The sequence below is a fragment of the Pleurodeles waltl genome, chromosome 1_1, assembly GCF_031143425.1.
Source record: "Pleurodeles waltl isolate 20211129_DDA chromosome 1_1, aPleWal1.hap1.20221129, whole genome shotgun sequence".
Lineage (NCBI taxonomy): Eukaryota > Metazoa > Chordata > Amphibia > Caudata > Salamandridae > Pleurodeles > Pleurodeles waltl.
The window spans coordinates 283,107,004-283,133,859 of NC_090436.1; the positions used below are offsets into that span (position 1 = coordinate 283,107,004).

Sequence of the window (26,856 nt, forward strand, 5' to 3'; positions counted from 1 at the left end):
GCGATTATGCTCGGTGTGTTTCTTGTAAGTGAAATGGATGCAGTGGTGGTCGGTCCAGTGGAGTGGGGTGGTATGGTTGAAGGTGACGTGAGCGCTTGAGGAGAATATGGGGTCAAGCGTGTGGCCAGCGATGTGGGTTGGTGTGTTGACGAGTTGTCTGAGGCCGTGGTTGGTGAGGTTGTCGATCCGGGTGGTGGAGTTTGTGTTGTTGTTGTTCTCCAGGTGGAAATTTAGGTCCCTGAGGAGGATGTAATCCGTTGAGGTTAGTGTGTGGGTTCTGGTGAGGTCAGCGAGGGATTCGCTGAAGGGTGCTCGTGGCTCGGGGGGTCTGTAGATGAGTGTTCCTCTGAGAGTGGTGTTGGGGTCGGTGTAGATGCGGAAGTGTAGGTGTTCGGCGGTTTTGAGGGAGTCGTCAGTGTGGATGACGACCTTGAGGGTGGATTTGTGGGCGATGGCTATTCCTCCTCCGATTCCGTTGGTGCGGTCTCTGCAGATGATCTTGTAGCCGTCCGGGATGGCTATTGCGATGTTGGGCGCTGAGGAGTCGTTCCACTAGGTTTCGGTCAGGAAGGCTACGTCTGGGGTGGTGGAGTCAAGCAGGTCCCAGAGCTCGATGGCGTGCGGAGCGGGTGTTGAGGAGTATGCAGTGGAGGTGGTTTGTTCCGGTCTTTGTTGGTTTCGTTGTTCTGTCGCAGGTGAATCTGCAGGTGCGGCATGAGAAGGGTCCGTTGGTGTTCCTTGGTGAGGACTGGAAGCATGCTGTGATGCGGCTTGGATTGAGGGCGTTGAGTTGGTCGGCCGTGTAGAGGCGTCTGGAGGTGCAGGGGTCTCGCGGACCAGGGGGTGTGGCACTGGGCGCGGTCCAAGCGCGGACGGGCACAGATGGGCTTGCTCTGGAGCGCCACCGGCGCGCCAGCGGTACGGATGCGCAGCGACCGCCATTAAGAAGGGAGGGGGGAGGGAGGAGCAGCTGGGAGGCGGGAGGGAGCGGCAAATGAGGGCGTGAGGGAGCGGGCCGCAGGGAGGCAGCGACGGGGAAAGCGGCTCAAAGAGAGCCGGCAAGGGGAGCGCACAAAGGGCAAAAGCAGCGAAAAAGGCACAGAATGAAACTGAGGAAAGAACGGCACAGTAATTCAAGGCACAGAAAACGAGTCACAATAACATGAACAGCACAATAATTCAAGGCACAGAAAATGAGTCACAAAGTTAAAAAGGCACAAAGGCACAGAAAACGAGCCACAATAGCGGCACAATAGTTCAAGGCACAGAAAGCGAGTCACAAAGTTAAAAAGGCACAAAGGCACAGAAAACGAGTCACAATAGCGGCACAATAGTTCAAGGCACAGAAAGCGAGTCACAAAGTTAAAGAGGCACAAAGGCACAGAAAACGAGTCACAAACTTGAAAAAGGCACAAATGCACAAGTCTAGTGACGCTTACCAGAGCCCACTAGGCACCAGGGATGAGGCGCAGGAGGATGCCTGCGGGTGGTGGAGGGCCTTGAACACGCGATCGGCTGCGTGTGCTGGGTCAAGGACAAGGGGACAGCTTGGTGGTGCTGCGGACGTGGGGGAGCGATCTCCTGACCAAAATCAGCAGACAGACAGGTAGACAGGCAGACAGGCAGAAGCACAGAATGGCTAAGTAAGAAAATGCCCACTTTCTAAAAGTGGCATTTTCAAACTTACAATTCAAAAACCAAAAAGATGTATTTTTAAATTGTGAGTTCAAAGACCCCAAACTCCATACCTCTATCTGATCCCAATTACATGTAAAAGATATTGCAAGGTGTGAGAAAACAGGGCTGATTGCAGAGGCCCCCTAACTTTTTGCCCCCATTTTCCACTTTTTGCTGGTGTTTTCCTGACTCTGATTGTGCCCTGGGTACTGCTAACCAGTCCCAGGGCCTGTGCTCTGTGTAAAATCAATATGCAAACTAGGCTAATTATAATTGACTAAGTCAACCTACCTATAAGTCCCTAGTATATGGTAGGGCATGTAGGTTTAAGGACCACAGCATAGGTAGTGCACCCATAGGTGCACTGCTGCGGTGCCCAGTGTAATTTTAAAGGCAGGCCTGCCTTGCTGGCTGCTTTTAAATTAAAGTTATATGCAAATTCGACTTTGGAATTAAATGTAGTTCCACAATCTTAAACTACCTTTTTTTTACTTATAAGTCACCCCGAAGGTGTGCCCTATGTGCCCCTAGGGCTGGGTGCCATGTAACTATAAGCAGGGACCTTATAAAAATAGTTTTATAAGCCCTGGTGAGGTAAAAACAGCCACGTTTGTTTTTCCCTCATTGTAGTGGATGGCCTTCATAGGCTAGAATGGGGATACTTTATTTCAATTTTAAAAGTCCCCTTAAGTAATGGATACCAAGAGTTTGGTATCAAATTAATTGTTATAATAAATCCCACAACTTCCAGTTGTTGGATTTAATATAACTTGTTCAGGTAAAGAGTTTTAAACTTTACCTGAAAAGTTGCCAATTGCAGCCCTGCATTGTTTTTACTGCTGTGCTCTGATTGGCCAGCCTCTGGCAGCCTGGCCAGTCTACCTTGATGAGGTGTGAAGACGTATGGCTTCACACAAAGAGATGTGCCTGTGGGAGGGAATTTCCCCTCAGCAGATGGTGAGCCAGGAAGTGGGAGGACTGCCAAACTGGTCTTCAAAGGCAGAGGAGGACATTTGGAGCAACCCAGCAACACCCCCACATCCTGCAACCCCAGACAACTAGGTGCCCCCTTGATTAGATAAGGAGAGGGCAGGAGAGGGGTGCGTTTATTATTTTTAGCCACACCAGTGGGTGGGCTCAGCCAGATGTAACCTCCAAAATCAGATTCAGCCATGATAGATTTTTGAAGAATGTTGCCTCCTGGGATTGATTTTTGCAACACTTCCCAGAAAGTGGTCATCACAGGGGGAAGGACACTGCACCTGATTGGAGAATCAGGACCCCCCTGTTTTTCACCCAGAAGCAAGGATAAAACTAGCAGACCTGCACCCACACCTCAGTTCATTACCACATCGCTACCAGGAAGAACTACAGAAGAAGAAGGACTGCCCTGCTGGACCCCTGGCCTGCATCTGGAATCTGCGCTCAGAAGGACTGCACCAGCTGCACACTTGGGCTTCACCACAAGAAGGACTTTGCCTGGCTTTAACTGGTTCAAGGAGGGACTCCCTGTTTGCTACAGGTGAAAAATTGCTAACCAGAGTCCCCTGCACCAACTCCTGAAGAAATCAACCAGCTGAACACTCTCCAGTGGCCAAAAAGGAGTTTGCAGCAGATGCAATCTGGGAATTGTAGTCCACACCCCCCAAGGATCATCTCAGAGCTTCCGGACCCTTGGTGTGAGCTGTGGACCCCAAAAGAATCTTAAAAGAACATCTGGGAGAAGCCCCAGAAGTTTGGAGAACTTTTGAAAAAAAGCCCCATAGAGGGACCGACTTGCCGCAGCAACTCTAGCCGGCTTGCCTCAACCGCGATCCGGCCTGATTTGCAGGTTCGTCCCGCTGAAGAAAATCTCCAAAAAAGAGACTAAGTCAGAAGGTTAAAAGTTGACCGGGACCTCCCAGCCAGAGTATCCAAGGAGGGCTCCAAGGACGTCAGATCAAGATCCAGGTTTACCCCGGTCGAAGGATTTTCACCTCGAAAAAATGACTATGTCCAAAGGGAAAAATCTCCACCGAGGGCTTCCGCGACACGTATGCAGAGAAGAGTTCCAGGAGGTCAGATTGGACTGGCAGGTGCGTCTCGCTGAAGAAAATCTTCCTAAAAGAGACTAAGTCCGAAGGTAAACTTTTGACCAAGGCCTCCCGCGAGCTGTAGCTGAGCAGGGCTCCATCGCGGTCGGCCTTAAACTTTGACTTTGCCCTGGTCGAGGTGCAACCAGATGACCCGATTGGCGCTTTTTGTTTCTAGGCGCTAAAAAAATAATAATTCTTTAAAATTCCTATCTCCGGTTCTCCTTATCCGATTTTATTATTTTTTTGTGTAATTTTAAAGATAAAAATACAATCTATTTTTATAAATTGGTTTTAGATTTTTAAACTGTTTCCTGTGTTAATTACTGTTTTGTGATATTTGAATGCTTTACACTCTATCTCCTAAGTTAAGCCTTGTTGCTCGTTGCCAAGCTAACAAGGGTTGAGCTGGGTTTAATTTACTGAGACCTAACTGGACCAAAGTGGAGGTTAGTGGCCCATTGCTAAGTGTAGGTACCTACCTGCCCTTACCAATAACCCATTTTCCAACATTTTTGGTGAGCAGTGGTGGGATCCTGTACTTGTGTTCAGTATCACATTACAGTTTTAAGGAAAACAAATTTAAAATCCTTTACAATTTTGAAAAGAGGTACTGAGGGTTCCACCCAGTGCCAGCCTATGTGTAGCGGTAGCCCTCTTTGGCTAACTTTAACTGTTTATAGTCAGTTCTCCTTCTTTTACTCGTTCTGGCTCCAATCTGTCTCGGCAAAGGGCAGACAGGCCCAGGCATGGGCTGCATTTGCCAGTGACATGACAGGCACCTTCAGGAGTCCAGAAGGAGGTGGACACAGGTTTAGGCAGAAAAATGACAACTTTCTAAAAGTGGCATTTCCAGAACAGTAAGTTAAAATTCAACATTACCATTAAAGATGAGTTTAAATTATAGTTCAAATGAGCAGAAGAAGTAATTCTCTATTTGTTCCCAAGTGGAATAAGGTAATTCACTGTTAGTCAATGGGAGAGTTAGCCTAGGAAGGTTGGGAGCTCCGTGAGTTTTTCACTGCCGGGACATGTAAAACCTAATTACACATGTCCCTTCCCTATGAGCATTTATGCCCTACCTTAGCTTAACTTAAAAGTTTTAAAAAGGAAGGTTTATGCTTGGCATTAGGTTTATTTGGTCAGGTTAGAATGGCAGTTTAAAACTGCCTGAAGGCTGCAGTGGCAGGCCTGAGACACAGTCTCACACAGTGCTACTTTAGTGGATGGAAAAAGGAGTGCTGCAGCCAGCTTGAAGCATTTATGTTACAGGCCCTGGGAAGTCACACATCTGGGGAATAACACACACAGATGGTCAGTTGCAATACCTAGGCCCTGATTTATACTTTCTGGTGCAAAACTGCACTAACGCAGTTTTCCACCAAAACGTTTAGCACCAGCTTGCACCATTTCTGTGCACCAGCAGGGCACCATATTTATGGAATGGTGCAAGCCAGTGCAAAGGGTAGGACTAGTGTAAAAAAAAAAGACTTCTGTCAGGTGGGGCTGGCGGTATGGAAGAAGGGGGTTTTGCACCAAAAAATAATGTTAGGCAGGTTGGAGTAAAAGAAAAATTACTCTAACATGTCTAGTCATTTTCTGACGCAAAACCATCCATACCACATGACTCCTGTCTTAGAAAAGACAGGAGTCATGCCCACCACCCCAATGGCCAGCACAGGGGACCAGGGTCCCCTGGGCATGGCCATTGCACCCTGTGCCATGTATAGGGGCCCATTACAGGGCCCCCTATGGAAATAAATAAAATACTTACCTGTACTTACCTGGGATGGGGTCCCCCATCCTCTGCTGTCCCTCTGGTGTGGGTGTCCCTGGGGCGGGCACCTGTGGGCTTATTCCATGGTGTTTCTCCATGGAAATAGACCCACAGGTCCCCTAACGCCTGCCCTGACCCAGGTGTTAAAAAATGGCGCAAAGCAAGCTTTGTACCATTTTTTGATGCCTCCTCCCTCCCAAGCTCCATTTTTGCTCGGGGTGTAAATATGACGTTAAGGCCATAGAGTCATTTTTTGCATGACTACTAATGCATCTACCTTGCATCTCATTAAGGCAAGGTAGGTTTCCACGTCCCAAAAATTACTTTAACTCCATAAATTTGGCGCAAGATCGGTCTAGCGCCAAAGTATAAATATGGAGTTAGTTTGGCAACGAATTAGAGTAAAATAAAATGATGCTAATTTGGAGAAAACAGAGTAAGTTGGCTTTGAACTACCCCACCTGCACTCATGATTCAATTGTTTTCCTGTCTATCTCAGTTCCCTGCTCCTTATTCAATAACTTTCCTCCCTATATTTCCTGCTTTATGTCCTGCCCAAAGAGCATTTTTCTCTATTGATTGAATGAGTTGTATCTTTTTACTGTTGACTTGACAAGATTTGTTCAGGGATTGCATCACTTTTCTTGGTATCTCCCCGCTGGCTCCCACTCACATCCCTGGCTTTCATGATCTCTCAATTTGCTCTGTTTGCTTCTTTACTGGTCCCCTGTCCAACTCTCTGTGTTTTAAAATGTATTATTTTTTTAATGTAATTTTCCTTCCAATGGCCTCTCCACTCCATATGCTTCTTCCCCCTCCCTCATGCTTGTCTGTTGCTTGCTTTCCATTGCTCCCGTGCCCAACCCACTCCCATTTTTTTAATTTTTTTATAAATTATACTGGCTACTCGGCTCAGTGTTTATTTGCTCCTGCACACTTTATTATTCATTTTTAGTTTAGCATTCTAACACAACTGTCAGCCATGCCTGAATTATAGATTAGAATTGAGAAAATGCATGCTGATACGTCACAATCCATTCATAACCATGACCATGCGCTGTGGCCATTCTGAAACACAGCAGCCATCTTGGAATGCTTTCGTTCAAGAAGGAAAACATTCCAAGATAGCAGCTGTGCATTCTCATACCATAGTGGCCATTTCAATGGAGCTCCAATGAGAACACAGACAAGCATTGGCAGAGCCAGTAGATCAGCAGGCCCCCTTTAAAAGTCAGATCTATTATTTTTGTTAATGCTTGTATTTGTTAGTGAATCTATAGTAGCACTCAGTCCCATGTGAATACTAGTAGTATGACATGCTCATTTATACCTTCAAAATGTATAAAAATTAGCAAACTTCCTCTTGTTAGAAATTGGGTTCCTGGTTGGCTAGGGTAAGCACCTCATCCATACAGGCACCACCACTCTAGTCAGGGCAAGAGAGCTACACACCCAAGATAACCTCTGCTCACCCCCTGGGCAGCTTGGCACGAGCAATCAGGCTTATCCCAGAGGTTAAGTGTAAAGCATTTGTGCAACACACACACACACACACCAGTGACAAAATAAATACACTACAAAAGAGTCTCCACAAAGGATTATGCATACAAATATGTTTCTATATTTTATAGACCAACACAATAGGTACCAGTAATTACTCTGCCACTAGGCAATGGTTATCCTTCACAGTGAGTGCATGTCATAAGAACATTGTTGCCACACAAGCTATATAATCCTCTTCTATTGGAAAGATATCTGAGAGTCCCACTGATATCGTCCATTAACTCTGCCCACACTATGCAGCTCCTGAGATGTAGGTTACTATCCTGATAGGCAAGATATTTGGACACCAGGGCAGGAAGTGTGCAGGTTGCAAAAGGAAAACACATGAACCAGCTATACTATACATATGCGATCCCTAAGATTGTACTTGCCATCCTGTCAGTGGAAGGGTAAATGGCCCACCTAATCACACCAGGGCACCTACTGCAAAATGTGGACTTACCAAAGCATCCCTCCACGCGCCACTAGTATATACTGTAGCTGCAAGCCAACATGGGCAAAGGGAGCCTTGCGCACCTATTAGTGAGCTTATCGGGATCAGTTCCAGAGAGGTGCCGGTCGGTTTATCCAAGCATATAAATTATGATGACAGCATAAGGACAGGTACCCCCACACTGTTCCTAAATACTAAACGATGATGGGGCATAATATACCTCTGGAATAATAAGATAGCACCCAGAGATCGGTTCTCCTGCACTTGAGTTCAGAGAATTATGGCAGTCACTTCGGGCTACTGAGTACACACACATGTGGGGTGTTTTCGCTGAGACTTCCCCTCTGTCTGGTGATCCAGTGCCCCCAGGTATGGTTCCTTAGCAGGGGCACACGCACCCAGTGGAGTTTTGGCAGGGAGACCTTGCTAGGGCTTCCTACTTGTCTGCTGGCCAAGGTGGCTGCTTGAGTTTTTGGACCACCCAAATCTGAAAGTAAGGGAGCTCCAGGTTAACACTTACTAAACGGTTACTTCTGCGGCTGTCCTGGTGGTGGGTGAGCTGGAAGACGCTGTTGCAGGATTGGGGACCCTCACAGAGGTGATCCATGCCTTAGTGCGAGTCTGGGGTCCTCAACAGAATGAGTGGCCTCAGGATACTGTGCCCGGTAAGGTGAGGGTTGCAGGGCAGCAGTTCAGGGTTCACAGTGGGTGCAGGCTGCCTCCCACAGTCTGTCCAGGAGGCGCCGGACCCACTGGGGGGAGAGTGTGGTCTCCCTTGTGGTTTGCCTCTTGCAAATGACACATCTCCAGCCCCAGCAATTACCACACACTGGTTTTGGGGGTGAGAGCCAAGAAAAATACTGCCTCACAATGTACTGAGTAAGCCCACAAAGTACAGTCACAAAAAACGCTCCCCCTGCTATAAGGCAATAATCATGAATCGCTCTTCATGTACTGAGTTCAGACAATACCAAGGAGCAGGAAATAGTGCACTAGGCTCCTTGTCAGGCACTTTGAGAGGGCACAAAGCAGGCAAGTGGTGAGGCAGACCAGCACAGTAAAACCAGCAGCTTTAATGACAATCTCTCCTGATAGCACTACAGTGCTTTGGCAGTCCAACGTCAGGGTACAGCTGACAACAGGGCAACATGCAGAAAACCAATCCAGATGAGTCCTTTAGGACATCCAGCCGCAGCAGGGCAACATCTGAAGAACAGTCCAGATGAATCCGTTGAGCAGTCCAGCATTCTGGCAGATGTTTGGTCCCAGTTCCTAAAGTGTTCTAAAATCAGTGTGCAAGTGCCATCCTATTTATACTCAAAATGCCTTTGTTCAGGGGGTAACTTTAAAGGAGTCCTTTCAAGTCAAATGCAACACCCTTTCAACTAAGCCCTATCTCCAGACATCAGTAGGGGTTAATCACTCCATTGTGTGAGGGCAGGACACAGCCTATTCATATGTAAAGTGTGAACGACCCTCACTCTCCCCAGCCCAGGAAGACTATCAGTATGGAGATGCCTCTTCTGTCACATCCAGCCTCTCCTGTGTTATGGCTGCCTGGAAAATATGCACCAAGTGGAGCTTTCACTGTGCCCCAGACATGGATTGGAGTCAGGCTGCAAAAGCAGTAGAGTTATAAGCACAGAGAAATGCCCACTTTATAAAAGTGGTATTTCTACAATGGCAAAAAAAAACCACCTAGACCAATAAACAGGATTTCTCACTACCCTTCCAAACATACTAAACATGCCCACACTATTCCTCATGGATCAGAAGATACCACTAATGGTCAGGGCATTTCAAATGTAATCCTACGAGAGGAACAGCACTCACAGTAGTGAGAAACTAAATAGTCTGTTTGTCACTGCTAGGACATGTAGTACATAAAGACATATCCTACCTTTTACAATACACATCACCCTGCACACAGGGCTATTCAGGACCTAACTTAGGAGTGACTTAGGTGTAGTAAAATGGGAGTTTAGGCCTTGGCAAGTAGTTTGACTTGCCCAGTGTAGCAGTGAAGTGTGCACACAAGCACTGCAGTGACAGGCCTTAGATTCGTTTGAAAGGCTACTTCTGTGGGTGGCGTAATCTGTGCTCTAGACCCACTAACAGCATTTAATTTACAGACCCTGTGTACATAGTATACCACTTTACAAGGGACTTGTAGGTAAATGAAATAAGCCAAACTGGTGTAAACCAACTATACCAAGTGGTAGGAGAGAGAGCACATGCACGTTAGCACTGATTAGCAGTTACAATGTGCCCAGAGTCCTATAGCCAACAAAAAGAGGGTCAGAAAAATAGGAGGAGAAAGGCAACACCTTCATTAATGTTAGACTGTTATTTTCTTATATGTGCATATTGTAGGTCGCGTGATGTTGCCGAAGTTACTGTGAAAATGAATTTCAATCCAAATTCGATCACTATCGAAAAGAAAAACTGCAAAGTGGAGCACAAAGACACAGTGTGCCTCAATTCCACAGTTTGTTTTGAAGTCAAACTCAAATTGAAGGAAAACAAGAATGAAGACTTCGGTAAGAAGGTTTACCTTGAAATTCACCTTAAGAGACTACTATCAAATGAACACCTCTTTGTTTTGTTTTTTTACTAACAGGCTTTATTTTTATTATTAATTAGATATGCAATACAGATTGACACTGGACTCAGACAGACTGTTGTCTCGCAGCTTTTTCAAAGACTCCCAGGAAAGAAAGATTCAAAAGAATATCACTGTCGGAGGGATGACGTGTGTTGAACATGACTTCTACATGTTGGCAAGTAAATCATTGGAAAAAATGTACTCATTTGTGGATAAGTAGAATAGTTGGTATGCACAGTACAGAAAGTGGACCACATAACAACCACATCTCTTTTTAAAGTACAATTTAGTACTTAAATTGCTGGGCAGTCTTTTTTGGAATCTTCACTAAATCATTTGTTGGGTGAGTAACTGTTAACTTAAAAAGGATTTGAGGTTTAAGCTTGAGCTCTGTGGAAATATGTGCACTTTTATATATTTATGTCACCTAGATTATATATGAAAGCCTACTTTCCACAGAAAGTAAAGTTACATAAAAATAAAAACCGTAAATAATGACCGACGTAGAAGCGGATACCAAAAAAGGGCTGGTGGTTAGATATCCTGCATCTTAAAAAAAGTTCGAGTATCATATAAGTCCTAGGGTTGAGAAGTTAATGTATGCCTGGGATATAAATGCCAAGCCTTCTTGCGTGGTGGGGTACACAGTAGCCTATAGTTCAAATTATCGTATCAAAGAAGGACTCTGATCAGCGATCGGGCAGGAGAAGAAATTAAACAATGTGACAGGTAATACCCGCCAACTGAAACCGAATCCTCTTAGTTCAGGGTTCTCGCCTCCGAAAGGAAAGGATTCTCTTTACTATTGAACAAACATAAATACTATTTTCTTTTGCCAAACATTCTAAAGTTATTGAGGGTCTTCAGAACGTTTGCAATCTCGTTTTTTTAATACCACTTAAGCGTTAATCAGCTTGTGATCTGTAAACAGGCAGACAGTGCTTTAGTTGGTCCTAGGTTACTGGCGTTTCTATTTATAGTTTATTTATTTGCAGAGCATTTGAGAGAGAAGTGAATTTATGACATTGTAATAAACTGTTCATAGAAACACAAAGAACTTGATGATGATGGTAACAGAAGGGACAGTGAAGGTGGTGAAATAGACACCAGTAGTTGCATCCAATATTATGTACTAAAGTAAGACTATTGTTTATAGTATTCTCTGTGCGTGGGACCTCGACTAGTGGTGTCAGTGGAGTTAAGAGAACTCCATAACTTATAAGAAGTAGTGATTCTTGGGCTCCTTTGATGCTTTGATGGTGCTCAATGCTGTGTCTCATCTTAAAACATGATGGAAATTAGTTGGAAGTGCTGACACCAGTTCCCCTAATATGAATGTCCTGAAGTGGTGTTCCCCAGGTGAAGGTGAGAGTTTAGGGTGCATCATTCTGGGCTAGTCTCGGATTCCCGGTGTCTCTGGGCCAGGTATTATCAGGTCTATGATCAGTCGTAAAGTATGTGTAATATGTCACACCGAGGCTCAGGGCAGCCCAGCAATTTGCATGGGGCAGAAGGCCTGCCGCATGCAGTTTCTCTGTGTCCAGTGCCAATAATGCAGTGTCTTAAACAGGCAGATTTTCAATCATGCCTCTCTTGCCACATGCCTCTAAGAGTTCACCCATTCTTCTGCCTCGTAGTCCATCTGCAGCCTTGCCTGACATTTGGCACACAGGCTGCTGCAGAGAAGGGAGGAAAAAAGTGGTGGCTTAAAAGGCTATAGAAACTGGACATCACCCCGCAGAAGCGTCCCCATGTTCTGAGATAGGCTACTATTGGTGAAGACTGTAGGGTCCAGGGACGTGCTTCCGAATGGCAGTTGAGGCAATGCCGCATTTGAAGATATCTCCACGACTGCTGTGGGGGGGGGGGTAAAACTCCTTTCATAGTTGTGCATAGGGTTTGATGGCGTCCCCCTCAATGACTTGTCTCAGACTGACAATGGCTGCCTATTGCCATCGTGCCTGTTAGACTTTTTGTCCTTGGCGTGGTCTCCTTAACTTTTTGCCTCTGTTTCCCAGGTTGTTGATGTGTGCTGGACTCTGTTTTTGCTGTTTTTGTTACTCTGGGCACTTTATCACTGCTAACCAGTGCTAAAGTGCAAGTGCTCCTATACAAAATGTGTATGTCATTGGTTTATCCATGATTGGCATATTTGATTAACTAGTACGTCCCTAGTACAGTGCACTAGAGGTGCCCACGGCCTGTAAATCAAATGCTGCTGGTGGGCCTGCAGCACTGGTTGTGCCACCCACATAAGAAGCTCTGTAATCATGTCTCAGATGTGCCACTGCAGTGTCTGTGTGTGCAATTTTAACTGTAAATTCGACTTGGCAAGTGTACCCACTTGCCAGGCCTAAACATTCCCCTTTCTTACATGTAAGGCACACCTAAGGTAGACCCTAGTTAGCCCTAATGGCAGGGTGCTGTGTATGGTTAAGGTAGGACACATAGTAATGTGTTTTATATGTCCTGACAGTGAAATATTGCTAAATTCTTTTTTCACTATTGCAAGGCCTGTCCCTCTCACAGGTTAACATGGGGGCTACCTTTAAATATGTTTAAAGTGTAGATTCCCTTTGGGAGTGGATGGACATGTGGAGTTTGGGGTCTCTGAGCTCACAATTTAAAAATACATATTTTAGTAAAGTTGATTTTAAGATTGTGTGTTTGAAAATGCCACTTTTAGAAAGTGAGCATTTTCTTGCTTATACCATTTCTGTGACTCTGCCAGTTTGTGGATTCCCTGTCTGGGTCAGTTTGACAGGTGGGCTGGTTGCACCTCTCACTAGACAGTGACACAAAAGGATCTGGGGTGTAGCCATGCATTTCCTGATGGGCCATCTGTGCTAGGAGAGAGGGGAGGAGTGGTCACTTAAACACAATGCACTCTCCAACCCCCTGGTGTGTGTCTGGGGCCTGGACTAAGCAAGGCAGGATTTCACAAACAAGAGAGACTTTCCTTTGAATTAAGCCTACTTCAAAGGGCAAAATGAGTATAAGAAGGGCACCCCAAACCACAGACTTTAGAACACTTCTGGAAACCAAGAGGAACCTCTGCCTGGAGAAAAGCTGAAGAGCTGAGTAAGATTTGCTGCCCTGCCTGTGACTGTGCTTTGTGGAGCTATCCTGCAGTTGCTGCTTCTGCCTGTGCTAGAGGACAAAGACTGGACTTTGTGTTGCCTTCCTTCTTGTGAAGATCTCCAAGGGCTTGATTTAGAGCTTGCCTCCTGTTGTTTGAAGTCTCAGAGACAGCAAATACTTCTCTCTGCCAGCTCCTGGAGTCTCTGGAGAAACTTCTACCCTGCCAAGTGGTGCCCATCCAATTCCTGAGAGGCCAAGAGTGAGAAATCCACACACAGAGTGCTGTGCGGGGAAAAGATCGACGCGACTCCGATCTGCGGCTGAAAAATCGATGCTCTACCTGCTTTCGTGGTAGAAAATCAACGCTCACCTGCAACTCGACCCGAAGATCGTCACCCGAGGCTGGAGAAATGACGCACAGCATCGCTGACTGAGGCTGGTGAAATCGCAACCCACGTTGCGTGGTTTTCAGATTATTGCGTCGCTGGATTTCCAACGCAAACACCACTGGTTATGTAAAAACAACGCAAGGCCTGCCCTGACCCGAGAGTGCTCACCAGATTGACGCATCGCTCTCCTGCAGAGAGAAGAAATGACGCACACCGACCGACTAAAGGAGAAACCACACAAGGTCTCGCTCGTGAGGGAAATCGATGCATCGCAAGCCCTTTTTGACGCACACTCGCCCATGCTGGGTTATTTTTGATGCACCCAAGGTACATTTTCATTCTAACAGCATTAGCGTTCTGTTTAAAATTACATGAAGACTTTTTGCATTTTTAGTGATAACTTGACTTGTGTATTGTGGATTTTTGTCGTTTTGGTCTTGTTTTGTTTAGATAAATATTTTCTATTTTTCCAAACCTGTGTTGTGTCATGTTATAGTGTTTTCATTAAGTTACTGTGTGTGTTGGTACAAATACACCTAGCACTCTGAAGTTAAGCCTACTGCTCATGCCAAGCTACCAAGGGTGTAAGCAGGGGTTAGCTGAGTGTGATTCTCTTTTACCCTGTCTAGAGTGAGGGTCCTTGTTTGGACAGGGGGTAACCTGATTGCCAACCAAAGACCCCATTCCTAACAGTGCCCAATAGAGAACATTCCCCCCTATATGCAGGCTGGCATTATCCCACAGGGTTGCATTCTGATGAAGGAGGGGATCCACTCCAAGAAGGTGATGGGCTCGCTTCCACGATTTCATAATGGCCTGCAGGACTGTATTATCAGAGTGTGATGCGGGTATGTCCCTGTTGTATAGCGGAGTAAGGCCCTGCAGAAAGGACAGCAGGGTGAGTTCCGTTACAGTCTATAGTGGTAGGTCTGGAATCCAAGGGTGTATGTAGGCCAGTTGGGAGAGATGGAGTGCCAATGCATAGTGTTGAATGGAAAGGAGGCCCAGGCCTCCACTCGTGCGATGCGCCAGGAGTTTGGTCTTGGTGAGGCAGGGATAAGCAGAGCCCCAGACAAAAGAGTGGATGCATTTATACATGGACTGAAGTAGGGATAGCGAGGCCAGCAAGGGAATCATGCCGAGGACGTAGGTGAATCTAGGCAGCATCTTGGCCAGGACTCTGCCCCACATAGACAGCCCAAGGGGCGAGCATTTTTCAAAGTGAAGTTCATTCAGATGATCATCACGTCAAAATTGTCAACCAGGCCCAACTGACAAGAATCCCCACGAACTTGAGATGTCAAGGCTTCCAGCAAAAGGGATACCAGGATATCACTGCAACAGTGGTTATGCGTGAAATAGGCAACCCCTCGCTTTTGTCCCAGTTTACTCAGTACCCCAACTGTGCTGCAAAGTCATCAATGATGCCCATCAAGCCTGGGAGAGAGCGAGGAAGGTCCGTTATGGTGAGAAGTATATCATCCACATAGAGGTACACTGTGGACTCGCCTCCTGCGACATGGACCCTAGAGATGAGTGGGGACTGGCACAGGGAGGCTGCAAGGAACTTCATAGCCAGGGGGAACAGCAGGGGTGACAGGAGACAGCCCTGCTGGGTCCCACTGGGAATTGGGAATGGTTCGGATAGGAAGCCAACGCAGTTCACCTGTGTGGTACGGGAGCCATAAAGCAAGCAGACTTTAGCTATGAAGCTATCCCTCAAGCCAAACTGGTGCAAGGTTATGAAAAGGGTCCAGGGAGAGGGCAACGGCTTTGGTCTGATGGCCTTTGGCTACACATAAGGCATGAGCAAGGGTGTGGAGGTGATTCCTGGAGAAGCGACCAGGGACAAATCCCATTTGGGTGAGGTGGATCAGGGATGGATTCGCATTGTGAAGGCAGGCCACCAGGACACTCACAAATATCTTGATGTCCCGGTTGAGTAGGGATATGGGCCTGTGGCTCATGCAAAATAGAGGGTTCCTCTCTGGTTTGGGGAGAACCACAATCACCACTCTATTGGAGATATTGTAGAAGGAGCCTAACTGGTCCACCTCGCGGAAGGTGTCATAGAGGGAATTGACAACATCTTCACCCACCCCTTCTAAATTCTGCTGGGAAGCCATCGACCCCTGGGGCCTTATGGTAGGGGAGGTCAGAGAGGACCTGCGCGATCTCAGTTTTGCTGATATCCCCAGCAAGCAGTTCCCTACCGGACTTGCTGAGGCTAGTGAGGTGGATGCCTACGAAGGCGGCCTCCAAACTTTCGGGGTCAGCCACCTGTTCTGGGTTATATGGGGTCTGGTAGAAACCTGCAAATTTGTTAATGATATCTTGAGAGCGAGTAAGAACTGTGCTGTTTGATGACTGTATTGGGGAACGGCAAGCGCTACCTCCTGTTGGCGGAGTTGAGTCGCAAGAATACTGTTCATAGTGGCAGCCTTTAAGCCTCTAAAAGGCACATGGATGGATGTGAACAGAGCATTGAGGCTTTTTTCAGACAGTGGCGATTGGGGGTGGAGAGTCACGGGGTGTTAAGGCACGTGAGGGTCACAATCTCACCCTCATGGTCCCTTTGGCATGCCAACCTTGCAGCATTGGCCAGTACTGCATCACTCACGAGTTGGCCTCCGGTGGTTACTATCACGGCCCCCCACAGTACTCTGTTTGAGGACACCAACCCCCAATTGTCCTCCAGGTACATGGAGATGTGCTACCCAAGCTGGGACTTACCCTAGGGTGCGTGCGATAGTGGGACACATTCAGGTGCCGCAGCTTGTGGCCTGGCGAAACAAGGCCAAGGTCCAAGGAAACCACAACAAGACAGTGGGCAGAGAGCACCGCCTCCAGTATTTGGAACTCTTGGGAAAGAGCCACTACACAGTGGGAAACCAGGAGGTAGTATAGCCTGGACTGAATGCATGCCCCGGAGATAAAAGGTGATCAGCAAGTAAGTCTGCCAGAATGGCCCTATCAACATTATTGGCTACATTCAGGGGGCTGTTACGTCCAACACAGCGTCCCATGCCAGGTTCCAGTCCCCCGACAACACAATTTGAACTCTGTTGATAGTTGGATGTCAAAGCCTTAGCTTAAATTGAACTGAAATTGCAATATTCTATCAAGGATAAGAAAATCTTTTCTCTGTGGTGCTCCTAGTACTTTTGTATTTCAAGTAGAAACTTATGGATCGTTTGTACTGTTTAGATGAACCTGAATAACCATAGCATGTTTATACAAGCTAATTGCACTAATTTAAGGTGTGGCTTCTCCGCTATGGCAGAGGAGCGTCGAACCCCCCCCCCGCCTCTCCCACTCCCCACCAGCAAATGGCTAGCTGATTCTGGTGGATGTGGATTTGCTGCAGGGTGCACTAATCCTGCAAGTGATTCACTAATTCCCATTTTCGGTGGGAATACCTAGAAATGAAAAAACAAATGCCAAACATGGCAAATACCTATTGTGGCAAGTTGCTGGTATTTAATAAGTGACGCAAATACCTCACCCCATGTGGGGGCTCTTAATCTGGACCTCAATGATTCGTTTAAGATTACTTATAAAGCAGCTAATCTTTTTCTTCCTTTACCAAAGTTTGCGCCGTCACTCATGCAAAGCAACACCATTTAGTACTGAACACGTGGGCCTCTACAGTGGGGGCTAAGTAAATGCTATCCTTTGTGTGGTATTGAGGGGCATATTTATACTCCGTTTGCGCCGAATTAGCGTTGTTTTTTTCGACGCAAATTCGGCGCAAAACTAACGCCATATTTATACTTTGGCGCTAGACGCGTCTAGCGCCAAAGTATGAGTAAAGAGCGTCATTTTTTAGCGTGAACGCCTTCCTTGCGTTAATGAGATGCAAGGTAGGCGTTCCCGTCCAAAAAAATGACTGCGACGCAAATGCGTCGTATTTATACTCCCGGGCAAAAATCACGCCCGGGAGTTGGCGGGGTAGAAAACCCCGCATTTGCGCCACTTTTTAACGCCTGGGTCAGGGCAGGCGTTAAGGGACCTGTGGGCTCAAAATGAGCCCACAGCTGCCCTCCCATGCCCCCAGGGACCCCCCCTGCCACCCTTGCCCACCCCAGGAGGACACCCAAGGATGGAGGGACCCATCCCAGGGACATTCAGGTAAGTTCAGGTAAGTATACATTTTTTATTTTTTTTAATTTTTTTTTGGCATAGGGGGGCCTGATTTTTGCCCCCCTACATGCCACAATGCCCAATGACCATGCCCAGGGGACAGAAGTCCCCTGGGCATGGCCATTGGGCAAGGGGGCATGACTCCTGTCTTTACTAAGACAGGAGTCATGTAAATGGCGTCTGGGCGTCGTTTAAAATGGCGCAAATCGGGTTAAGACGTTTTTTTTGCGTCAACCTGACTTGCGCCATTTTTAAGATGCCCTAACGCCATTTTTCCCTACGCCGGCACTGCCTGGTGTACGTGGTTTTTTTCCACGCACACCAGGCAGCGGCAGTCTGCTTGCGCCGGCTAACGCCATTCAATAAATACGGCGCCCGCATGGTGCTTCAGAATGGCGTTAGCCGGCGCAAAATATTTTGACGCTAAACTGCATTAGCGCAGTTTAGCGTCAAGAAGTATAAATACGGGCCTGAGTCTCATAAATACCAGCGCAAAACCTTAGCAAATGTTTCTCCAAGAGTCTGCAGATTTAAACGTTAACATTATTATGCTTTTACCATCCCTGTTTACCACCAATATTTCGACATAAACTAATACCCTAACAATTTTAATTCATTTAATTACGGTTTCCACGTGTGAAAATATTGCTACAGTCTAGTTGCTGTAATCTTATTTTTCTTAATTTACTGTAACTTTGTATGTCGTTGTAGTCTTAGCTAATTGTCATGTGCTTGTACCATGTGTTTTTGACTGTGCCGCTGAAAAGTGCTTGGATGTATGAGTGGAATTCTTAAAGCTATATAAACCTTTAATATAAATGAAAGATTTAGATTTCAGCAAACGTGTTTAATAAATTACACCAAAAATGACATTTAGGCTGGTTTTGAGTTGAAATGCAAATAGTTGCTCCCAGAAAAATTCAGTTGTTAATAAAAACAAAATCACATGTTTTATCTGCTTCTAGGAAAAGCCGGATTTCTTGGATTCTGTCAAGGTTTCCCTGGAGTTTAACTTTTCTGATCCAGAGAAAGGACCCGTTCTTGATAGTGACATCCCGAACTCCATTCATGAATATGTAAGTGACTAAACTTTTTTCATAATCCTTGAAGTTCTGATTTCTGCAGAAGGCCAGCCTTCCGCTGATACAAAGGCCCATATTTATACTTTTTTTAGCGCCGCATTTGTGTCATTTTGTGATGCAAAAGTGGCGCAAACTTACAAAATCTAATTGTATTTTGGAAGTTTGCGCCACTTTTGCATCAAAAAATGATGCAAATGTGGCGCTAAAAAAGTATAAACATGGGCCAAAGTCAGTAGTAAAATGTCTGCGCCTTTGTGCTTGCTAGCGCTATAGGTTGTTATAAAGTACATAGGTCCTCATTAAGAGGCCCTAGCACCACCTAAGGGTCACTTTTTGTGACGCTCCGTGGCACTGTGCAGTACACCATATCTACAAGGTGGCATTAAGCCACTTTTCCTATCTTAACCCAGTCTTGTAGATATGGGCCACCCAGATACAGTTTTCTGCAGCTAAGGGGCGTGCAATCGGTGTTGCTGTGGGCGTACCCACGGAACACCCATTGCTTTTTGACACTGCCTCAGATTTACGAGAAATCGTAAACCTCTGAGGCACCAAATATGGACATTTTCCCAGTGGAGGCATTAGAGTGATGCAATGAGGAGAAATACTTTTATTTCTCCTTGTTTTTTGCTCTCTGTGTGCTGCATTCTGCACCACACACAAAAGGAGCAAATCGCCACTAAAAATTGTTTTTGTGCAGAAGGGTGTCACTTTCTGCACAAAAACAATCTCCCCCGCAACCCAGCCATCCTTGCACCATGGTGCAAGGGTGGCTGCAATGGCGCTAGGCTGCTAATTTAGCGCCAGCAAAGGGGGAAAACCAGGGATGCACTGTATTCTTTTAAATATTGTGCATCCCTGCGTTTTGGAAATGATGCAGCTCGGTGGAGCAAGATTGCTTGCGGCACCGCACTGCACCATTTCATTGTAGATGAGGCCTATAGTATTATAATCTATCAGAGGCCGTATCATGATCAAGTGTTATGGCTGAACACAGAGCCGAGCCTGTATTTTTCGCATCTTAGGCATCTAAACTTTAAGTCAAGCATAGGTGCACAAATCGGTTTGTAAATGAGGATGATAATTGTGACTGGTGTGTTATGTGTCTGAGCTTCTATAGTCTGTGTAGGTTCAAACATGAATTCAAGATTTTTCACTCAATGTTGCTTCTTAGCAAGCAACATTTGGATCTTAAATGGTAACTCTTACTCAGCCAACTGGATACCATCCAGACCTTTTTCTGTCTTAATACTGTTGTTCTTGTTCATGCCATCATCCATATTCCCTTCTTGTAGGAGAAAAGTTATAATTGACAAAGGTGAAAAAACCTTTGTTATAACTACGAAGGATATTCTTGAGAGCAGCATAGAGACTAATTTGGGGCACCCAACACATTTCCTTGGATATGGAGTAGCGCATTTAGGCCCAGATTTATACTTTTTCATGCAAAACTGCGCTAACGCAGTTTTGCGTGACGACGTATACTGTCGGCTAGCGCCATTCCAAGAAGCTGGCCGGGTGTCATATTTATGGAATGACGGTAGCCGGCGGTACGGCCCCGCTAGCGTCATGAAAAAGGATGCTAGCCAGGTGGGAGAGGTGTAGGGGGAACAGGAGGTTGTGTGTCAAAGGATGACGCTAGTCTGGTTAGAGGCATAAAAATGTCTCTAACCAGACTTGCGTCATTTTTTAAAATACAACCCCCATGGACATGACTCCTGTCTTAGTAAAGACAGGAGTCATGGCCACTACTCCACCCCAATGGCCATGACCAGGGGACATATGTCCCCTGGTCATGGCCATTGGGCCCAGTGCCATATAGGGGGCCCAAGTTAGGCCCCCTATGGCACTTTAAAAAAAATTGAAAATACCAACCTGTACATACAGAGGATGGGTGCCCCCGTCCTCTGGTGTCTCTCTGGTGTGGGTTGGGGTGTCCCGGGGCCTAGGGAAAGGCACCTGTGGGCCCGTAATGCCTGCCCTGACCCAGGCATTAAATAATGGCACTAAGCAAGCTTAGTGCTATTATTTAAGGCCCCTTTCCCCCATGCTTGATTTTAGCATGGGGGGATAAATATGGCGCTAAGGCCATATCATCATTTTTTGCACTGGAACGCCTACATGCCATCTCATTGACGCAAGGTAGTTTACCGCAAGCAAAAAATTACTTTAACTCCAAAACATTGGTGCTAGACAAGTCTAGCTCCAAAGTATAAATATGGAGTTAGGTTCCTTTGAACGTCATCATTGCACAAAATCTACATTTCTATTTGATATTATATTTAATGTGTGACTTAATAAAATTACCATGTGCGCATACTTAGATGAATTAATGAAATGTAATGATTGAAAAACTGAATCTTTATAAACGTGCACACTAATGTTCATTTAAAATGCTTACATGTATTCATTATTCAGGTTTTACATTTACTCTTTAAATTGCATTTATTTATTTATGTAAAAACTGTTCCCCCTTCTTCACGTTTTATGCTTGTTCTGAAAGTTAACATGTGCATGTCTAACCATGTATTCGAAATGCACATTGAATGTCCTGTTAAAGTTAGCATGACTGAAGGCCTTAATTCTGAAATGCATTTCTGCCTGGATAGTGTGACTTTGTTTTGCAGGTGCATTTCAAGGTCTCTTTGGCTAGAGAAAAGGAGTTTAACTTTATGTATTGGTTTCACTAATAGTAAGGTCAAGTGAAGATTTAATGACCTTAAACAGTGAAGATTTAATGAGTAGCTGAAATCTCCTTTTCTTCACCTATCAGGAATGTGGGATGTTCAAGGTTGCAGAGACTGTCCGAGTTCTGTAAGATAGGAAATTTAGGAGATAATGTAATGAAAAGCAACAGACTCCAAGATCATTGGTCCCTGTGGTGGAAGGAATGACAATATTTATGTTGAAGGTTCTGATTGTTTTAATCAATGGTTATGCTGTTAGAAGTTAAGGCAGACTTCCTTTAGACGTCGACAGGTTCAGACCTCTCTGCTTCCCTCATTCTTGCAAGTGTGAAGCTTCATGCTCAAAACGTATCCATTTGTTTCTGTAGGACTTCTACAGAAGTCTTCACTATGCTGACGCATTCTCTCGTTTCTGAATTTCCTTAAGATCCCATTCAAACCATTTGCATTCCTGACTTTAAGTTTGACTAGATGATTTTAGAATCATTTCATGTTTTAAGGAAAGAACAGAGTTTTCTTTATGGAGCGCTCCCATTTCCAAATCTCAGTGTCTGTATTGCTGTTGTTGTTTTTGCTTTGTATCTTATTTTGATGAAACTGAATCGATTACAATATTTCAGCTTGCCAGCTGCAACTATGTATCTTTTCAACATTTTCATGACTTGCATATATATTCGATTGCTTACTTAACTTCAACTTTCAATTCTTGGTTCTCCTTGTGTGGCCAAATGGGCTTCACAAAAAAACAGTGTCTCTGTCAACATAAAAAGATCCATCTGGTGTTGGTGCCACTCTGTTATTGGTTGACTACATTATAGACTTCTGTACTACTATTGGTTGTTAACACCGAACAAGAATGGTGGATGAAAAGAAATTATTTACTAGTTGAAATTTAAATTCTATTTGTGATTGTTGATATTATTGTTAGAAAAATTAAATTCATTAAGGCTATGTGAAATTTGATTATGCGAGATGTGAGAATGCTTGTTTTAGAGAGAGAAAAGGCACCACCTGCTGATGCTCCAGATTATTATATGGCTATAAATATAGGATTTCGCACATGCATTTGACAGAGTCAATAGCGTAAGATCACAGAGAAGGAAGGTGCATTGATGTTTCCACACAAATGACACATTTAATTTTAGAACCATTGACAACTTCAAAAGCTTATTGTACGAAATGAAACCCCCTCCTAGGCCTGCACAGTTTGAATCATGTCATGCTTGGGAGCATACAGCTCATGCTAGGGAAAGGGAAACATATCCAGGAAGAGTCTAAAAGGCAGTCCATAGTTTTAAAGATGCTAGATGGGATGCAGAAATGAAGCGATGGAGGACTGATATAATAGAAGGAACTTGATTGATGAGTGACAAACTTGAGAAAACCAAAGAAAAGAAGAAGGAGGAATAAACGACAAGCAATCTAGACAGTTCAGGAGAAAATAGTGATAGTGTTTCTAGCAATGATATACTAGATGTGTTGTTATCAACACGTCCACACCCATATAATGTGGCACAACCTGATGGAATGAATGGTGCAGTAGCCAGTGTAAACTCTGGAATAGTTAGCACTCCAGTAACTATGAGTCCAAACCTTACAGGAGAGAGTTCAGGGATTAATGTGTCTGTTAACTCCACCATTCCCCATACCCCAGATGCAATTGATGTTCCGATCACTATTGGTCCAGAAGTTCCTTTGTATAAACTAATTTCATCAGGAACCATGGCACATACCTTGAGAGTCCCTACTGGAGGAGACATGTCAGCTAATACTCCTGTAATCCAAGGAATAGGAGAGTCTCCTCTAGTCCCGACTCAGGTGAATACTGCTTGTGTTGTTTCTCCCACATCAATTGTGAATAAGAAAGGACTTATTCCTGTAGGAGAGTCCACTCTAAGATTAAAAAATCCTAACATATATAATTGGAATTCACATCAGGGTGTTATCAACAGAAGTCCCAGGGAAAAGGTAGAGTCTAATATTCCTGTAGTACAAAATGGTATTGATTCCTGAGCACTAGATGACTGATTAGATTTTGCAATGAAGGTTCAGGACCAGGCAGAGAAATGATTCAGAGGGAAAAAGCAGTGGATGTGGTCAAATTCGAGTAAGAATCGGATGAGATGATAATAGAATAATACTAACTTTATTCGGTATGAAAAAATTCATCCATTACAATAAATATTCTCCAATACATTTGTTAAAAATAGCAACAAAACCATAAATAATAAGAACACCCTTCAGGAATAAAAAACATATATAACCACATACATAGAAGCAATAAAATAGAAAATTCATTCTAAAAACTCCACATTATTACGCCAAGTAATAACTCCCTTCAGGAATGATCCCGCCCCTTACACACCAATACATCTGAGGCCATCTGCAACCACATAAAAGCAGGACGATATTGCACAAAACCCTTGGGCCTTAGAAGAGGTAATAAAAAACGAGTTCTGAATGGTGCATAAAAAACACAAAACAAAGTAAAATGGGGCAAGGTCTGTTGGGACACCCCATCACAGGGGCAGGGTCTAATACATTTGTCCCCATACTGACCTAATGGGAAACACAGATTACTTCTGATGATCCCCATGCGGAAACGGGTTATGAGAGACCTTTCCCTCACATCCTTTATCTCTAAGAGATAGCGCACAGGACCTACCCACATCTTTAGCATAATGAAATCCCTGATCAATTTTTTCCCTAAGGCCTCCCTCTCCCTCCTGTTCTTCTGGATTCTTAAAAAATTCTCCTTAACCCAATTCTTATCACAGCTAATCAGGCCTTCGGGATGATCAACCAGTTCAGGCCACCCCATATCACGAGCCAACTTCCTTATGTGCATCAACCAGTGAATATTCTTTGCATTATCAGAAGCCAGACAACAGATGATAATAGGAAATCTTGATATGTCCGGATTAGACACATCAAGAGGACAAGCTTCTGTTCATGTGTAAATATGTCCTTAGATGTGCAGAACAGACTCACAATAAACTATCCAAACATTTGAGATAGATTTAAACTCAACAACGTCATTGCAGAAATGTTACTGTATAATAAGAGTGACATTTGCAGTATGAGAATATCAGGAATGAAAATGCAAATTAAAGAGTTAATTGGTAGCATACAAAAATTGAGTGAGTTGGATAAGATGGAAAGCAGATGGAAAAAAGGAAGAACAAAAGAAGCTGAAAAAAGGGCTTCCTCCACCTTTACAGATGGAGAGGGTGCTTCCAATTTTCCATTGGTTGAAGTGCCTGGTGGAGGTTATGTCCATGTACCTTAGAACAGGAGTGATCTTGCATCATTCAGGTTAGACCTGACAGCCTTAGGGTGGTCTTCCACCAGCTTGGTTGCCTCCCTCCCTCCATTTTTCTGATCTCCTTTTTGCTGGTTTTAGGACTGTGCACACTTTACCACTGCTGACCAGTGCTAAAGTGCATGTGCTCTCCCCTCAACATGGTAACATTGCTCATGCCCAATTATTTAATTAACCTATAAGTTCCTAGAAAAGTGCACTAGATGTACCCTGGGCCTGTATATTGAATGCTAGTAGTGGACCTGAAGTACTGATTGTGCCACCAACATGAGTAGCCCCTTAACCATGTTTCAGGTCTGCCATATCTAGGCCTGTGTGTGCAGTTACACTGCCACTTCGACTTAGCATTTAAAAGTACTTGCCAAGCCGTAAATTCCCCTTTTCTTACACATAAGTCACCCCAAAGGTAGACCCTAGGTAACTTATAGGGCAATGTTCTATGTAAGTAAAAGGCATGTCATGTACTTATAAGTTTTACATATCCTGGTAGTGGAAAACTTCCAAAGTTGTTTTTCACTACTATGAAGCATCATTAGAAATCACCATCTAAGCTGGAATGTGGTAATTTCTGATCTGAGAGGAATAGACTTGTCATATTTGGTATGGTTGGAATACATTACTATTTTAAAAATGCCAATTTTAGAAAGTAGGCCTTTCTCTGCACTTACTGACATCTGTGCCTTACAACCTGTCTCCAGTCCACAGCTGGTCTGTGCTGGTTCACAGCTCCCCTTGTGCATTCTACCCGGAGAGCCCTAAACACAGAGCACTCAGCTGCATCTGCATTTATCTGTATACAGATGTATTTCTCTGGGCAGGAATATATATACATATAGATATAGATCGGATCAGATTGGTGACTTGATCAGACATTGGTGGTAAATCCCGCTTACCGCCACGCTGACGGCCTCCAACCTACTGCAGCGGCTGCAGATATCCGTTCACCATATTATGACACACACACACCAATGCAACAGAATTCAGCCACACACACAAATCCGCCATCCCAAAGGTCAGTGATAAAGTGGCGGTCCCAGAACCCACACCGTTACCTCAACAGAACATCTCCCACCACATTATGACCCACAAATCACCACAGTGGACATTCAACGGTGTTAAACCATTGGCGGTACATACCGCCGCACTCACAATGGACACCCACAGACAAAACAACACCACATTGGACAATTCAAACAACACACACCTGACACCCATACACACAACAGACCCACACCACTATAAAACACACACCCACATTACCCACAACCCTTTACGACTACAAAGAATTGCCACCAGACAGACACCAAGACCACTGACACAACTAGAGCCACACACTACTCACACTCTCCACATCACAACCACAACACATTACCCAATGCACCCTCACCAACACACATCACATAACAACCAAGGCACCACAAAGACACCTCTGTTTCACAGAGGAGGAGCTAAGGGTCATGGTGGTAGAGCCAAAACTATTTGGAGCACAGGTGCAGCAGATATCAATAACCAGGAAGATGGAGCTAAGGTGGAGAATCATGGACAGGGTCAACGACATGGGACAGCACCCCAGGACAAGGGATGACATCAGGAAGAGGTGGAATTACCTACGGGGAAGGTACGTTCCATAGCAGCAAGACAGCAGCTAGCTATACAGAGGACTGGCGGTGGGCCCCCACATCTTCCCCCACAACTCACAGCATGGGAGAAGCAAGTCTTGGCTATACTGCATCCTGAGGGCCGAGCCAGAGTCAGAGGAGGACTGGACTCTGGTAAGTCAACTCTCTACCATTATCACCCCACTACCTGCATGCCATCACATACCCTCACCCTCACTCCCATCACTGTACTACATCCCACACACCCCACCATCCCATCTCACTCCTCCCAATGCCAAGCCCTGCATGCTGTACCGATGCATGGACACCCTTCACAGACTTGATGGACACGCATCACTAAAGCATGCACACCATAGAGAACTCACAATTCCACCATACACTAAGATACACAAGTGAAAGCTGGCAG

General features: G+C 45.0%; 1 protein-coding gene across 1 annotated transcript in view; it reads left to right on the forward strand.

The window, feature by feature from the left end:
* ITGA1 (integrin subunit alpha 1) overlaps positions 1-26,856 on the forward strand; it is a 795,992-nt gene that overhangs the window by 606,799 nt on the left and 162,337 nt on the right. Inside the window, exons 16-18 of the mRNA XM_069221693.1 lie at positions 9,896-10,062; positions 10,166-10,302; positions 18,706-18,816. Of these exons, the coding sequence (XP_069077794.1) occupies positions 9,896-10,062; positions 10,166-10,302; positions 18,706-18,816 (415 nt within the window). The remainder of the gene's footprint in view (positions 1-9,895; positions 10,063-10,165; positions 10,303-18,705; positions 18,817-26,856) is intronic.